Consider the following 4,024-nt stretch of genomic DNA (forward strand, 5'->3'; position numbering starts at 1 on the left):
GAGAGGAGGTAGAAAGCTCTGGAGTCTTGGACTGGCATTGGAGAGTAATGGTTGAGGGGCACATGGCTGCTTGGGTGGACCCAAGACATGGACATAAGAGCCTTCCCCTTCTCTTCCAGTCGCAGAGTCGCAGGGGCTGGTCAGGGGCTCCCCAGGGTGTCTTAGTCTGGGTGTAAATGGTCATAATTTGTAAATGCTGAGTGTCTTTTCCCTCAGCAAAATCATCCCTGAATGATGTCCTTCTCCAGAGAGCAGCTTTCTGCTCTAACTCACTGCCACTTCCCCATCTTGCAAATGAGGGGACAACCCCCCTCAGCAGCTGACCCCAAGAGCCACCACCCTCCAGACACATCTGTTTAAGGGAGAAAGACTGATCCCTTTCAATTTGCAAGAGCAATCCCATTGCATGGTGGCACCTGCTCAACCAAGAGTCCTTCACTTCTCATCCCCTTCATGTTTCCTGGTGGTGATGGTCTCCTACCTGGAATAAGGTAAGGGATTCTGCTTTTCTGGGTTCATGCCTTTTTTCCTCAATGTACTTGCAAGTGATGAGAACCTGGACACAGACAATTGGTGGAAGAATTCAAAACCAAACACTTAGAAAACCAAACACTTCCCCCCACCCTCCAAAATATCCCATCAACCAACAAAAAAAGTCCTTCAAACAAAACTCCATCTTTCTCTAAAATCCATGATTAAAACCTGGTACAAACAGGTGAATATAGATATATATATATATTTTTAGTAGATGTAGTATTGTTTTTTTTCTCCTCTCTCTTTCTCATTATACAGCAAACATTGCAAATATAGAAATTTTCTCTGTACAATTAACGACTTCGGTTTACAATGCAATGTGTGGTAAAACCTCTCGGTGAGTGAAAATGTGAACGGGCCTTCGACTGGGTGAAAGTCTAGACTGGAAGACTCCGTTTGCAAAAACAGCCCAAAGGATGGAGCTCCTTCTGGTCTCTTTTTGGTTTTGGTTGCTGTTTTTGTTGCTGTTGATTTTGGAAGGGAAGGAAGGAAGAACACAAACTGTTCACAAAGAATCCACAAAATCACGGAATAGGGACTCATGCAATGCAATATTGGGAAACGCCAGACCTCAGCTCTCTGCCCGCTCTTTCATTTTCTTTTTATATCCAATTTTTTCTTTTTTTCTTAGATATTTTTTTAAAAAATCAAAGTGAAACAAAACTTTTTTTTTTCCACTCCACAGTTTGTTCATTTTGCAAAGTTTGTGTTCAAATTTGGTGCGTGTCTCACCAACGTGAGGACATTTTAATATCTCACTTTATATATTATATAGAATATTTATAGATTTTTTCATAATTTGTTCTCTCTTTTATTTTTATTGATTCTTTTTATACTTTTTTAAATTTTATTTTGTTTCAAAGACAGTCTGAATAAAAATAGCTGCTGCGAATTTCTTTTGGTCCAGTTAGTGTGTTAAGTCACGAATTGTGTGAGGACTCAGGACTTTTGCTGGGCAGAGACGCCCTTCCAGTAGTCTAAGATGTCGTGAAGATCCTCGTCTTTGGCAAACTGGACCTTTTTGCGTAGGGCATGGCCGGCTGCCATATACTCCTCCTCGTCTTTGTGCCGCTTGCGGTTGAGTTTGAAGCGCTCCCAGATGCTGTGCGATGGTTTGCAGGTGTACTCTGGGCTGGAGGTGTAGCTCAGGTTGTGATACTGAGGCGAGAGCTGGGAATACGCCAGGTCTCTGGGGCGAGGACGGGTCAGAGGCTCCAGGATGGAGGGTTTTCTCCCCCCCATGCTGTCGTGCTGCTCCCCTTGGTGCGAGCTGGGGTATGAGTGCCGGTGTTCGCTGTACTGACGGATCTTCTCCGCCTCAGCCCGCAGGATGGCCGCGGCCGGTGTCACAGTGAGGATGGTGTCAGTGGTGGGGGATGTCTTCTCAATGTATTTGGCTTCTGATTTGTGGCCCGATCCCTCGGAGCGGTAGGACCTGGGGCTCCGTATGGAGCCGCTGGAAGAGGTGCTGGAGCGCTTGGGGGCTGCCTCCATGCTGTGGTGTCGCTGGAGAGGGTGGTTGTAGCTTTCCTTGTAGACAGGGGAAAGGAATCCGTGCTTGCTGGGGATCTGCTCTGATAAGAGCACCAGCTGAGGCTCCACTGTGGACACTGCCCCCGATTTCACCCCTTGGAAGGAGGTGGACTCAGATTTCAAGGCATCGATGCAATTGTTGATGATCTGGTTCACCTTGTCCACCTCCTTGGCAATGGTGGAGATCTCAGCCACAGAGCTCTGGGTGTCCGGTGGCAGGGACAGCTCGCAGTCTCGCCTCTCGGGCTGCTCACCCGTCCTCACCTCCATGTAGTTGCCCTTGGTGGCCTTGGGGGTCTCGCTGCTGTCAATGAGCTTGTACTGCTCGACCTCGCCAGCAGAAGGTAGGTAGGGGATGCGAGTCACTGTCTCCCCACCCAGTATCTGTCCCTGGGACAGCTGGGTGATGCTGGTGGTCTCCATTTCTGGCCCATATTTCAGCTCAATGATGGTCTTCTTCATGCTGCCGGCAGCCTTTTTGTGCTTCTCCTCCTGCTGGCGCTTCTTCCGGAGGCAGTAATACACAACGCCCAGGACAATCACCATGCCAAAGAGACAGCCCAGGATTGTCATGATATAATGGGTGGCAGTGGAAGGGGTGGGCACTGGCTCCTTGCGGTTGGGTCTGGTGGGTGTGATAGTGACGCAGGTGTGGTTGTACTTGGAGTATTGGTGGACAGAGACTACACAGTAGGTGTAATCTCTTTGTGCTACTAGGTTGCTCACGGTGATGTTCTCCTCCTTCTTCCTGAGCTTGGTGATCATGGAGGAGAAGCCGTTTTCAAACTGGGAGAGGATGTACATCTTGCTGAAAGGGTAGGGGATCTGCACGGTGAGGACAGCTGAGTTGTGGTTGAGATGCTTCACCTGGATGTTGGGACGCACCTCCGTTTCACCGATGGGCGTGAAGAGGGAGAACTGCGGAGTCGTGCCATCGCCAGAGGAACACTCCTCCTCGGAGCAGGGACTTTCGGAGGGCACTGTGGTCACCTGGTACCTAGGAGGGATAAAACGAGGGATCACAGTGTAGGAGCCACCAGTGCAAAGGGAAGAGAGCATGCTCAGAGCATTGCGGTAGCCAGTCCGGCCTTGGCCTAACAAGTAGTAGCCCATGTAGTCAGGTGGGGAGTCGCACTGCATCCGGTCATACGTGCGTGTCATGTTGGTGAAAGCCTCCAGCCATTGCAGGAAGCCAAGGAGCTCACAGGAGCAGTAGAAGGGGTTACTGTAGAGTTCACAGACAGAGAGCTTGTTTAGGCCCCGAAAAGTGTTGCTGTCGAGTCTCTGGATCCTGTTCATGGACAGGTCAATGTTCACTATGTTGGGGCACTCCCAGAAGGCATTGGGGGTGACGATCTCAATGAGGTTGGCCTGGAGATAGAGGTATTCCAGCTTCCCCAGGCCCCGGAGGATGCCCTCGGTAAGGTTCCTCAGTCGGTTGTAACCCAGCTGCAGCACCTGGAGGTTGAACTGTCCTGAAAAGGCACCGTCCTCGATGTAGGAGATCTCGTTCTTTGTCAGGTTGAGGTATGTCAGGTTGCCGAAGCGGCTGAGCGAGGCGTACTGCACGCTCTTGATCTTGTTGTCGTTCAGCCGCAAGTCCACGATGGTGCTGTTGATTTGCTGGGGGATGGACTCGTAGGGGGGCTGGTTCTGGCTGCAGATGGCCAACCAGACGAAGCCCTTGTCCCCCTCGATGAGCCAGCAGTCTGCCCGCACCCCGCTGATGTGCAGGAGAGAGACGGCCGCCACGCACACGCAGAGGGCTGACGTCACGGCCCACCGGCGACCTGCCATCTGGAAGGGCAGGGAGAAGGGGTTCCTGGTCTGCTGGAAGTGGGGAACAGGACAGGGGCCAGGAAGACGTGGGCTAGTGCTTCTTCGGCAGCTTCGCTTGCCTCTCCCTTCTCCTCATGGCGCGGAGATGGGAGGAAAGTGTCTGTGGAGAAAGCAGACC

The 4,024-nt window shown here is 51.1% G+C and overlaps 1 protein-coding gene across 1 annotated transcript; it reads right to left on the reverse strand.

Annotated features, from left to right (window-relative positions):
* Positions 1-1,426: 1,426 nt before the first annotated feature.
* ELFN1 (extracellular leucine-rich repeat and fibronectin type III domain containing 1) lies at positions 1,427-3,864 on the reverse strand. The gene has a single exon (XM_009082379.1). It carries the CDS (start codon positions 3,862-3,864, stop codon positions 1,474-1,476), a length of 2,391 nt encoding a protein of 796 aa, XP_009080627.1. The 3' UTR covers positions 1,427-1,473.
* Between the last annotated feature and the right edge of the window lie 160 nt (positions 3,865-4,024).

Source organism: Acanthisitta chloris, unplaced genomic scaffold (genome assembly GCF_000695815.1).
Source record: "Acanthisitta chloris isolate BGI_N310 unplaced genomic scaffold, ASM69581v1 scaffold2299, whole genome shotgun sequence".
Classification (NCBI taxonomy): Eukaryota; Metazoa; Chordata; class Aves; order Passeriformes; family Acanthisittidae; genus Acanthisitta; species Acanthisitta chloris.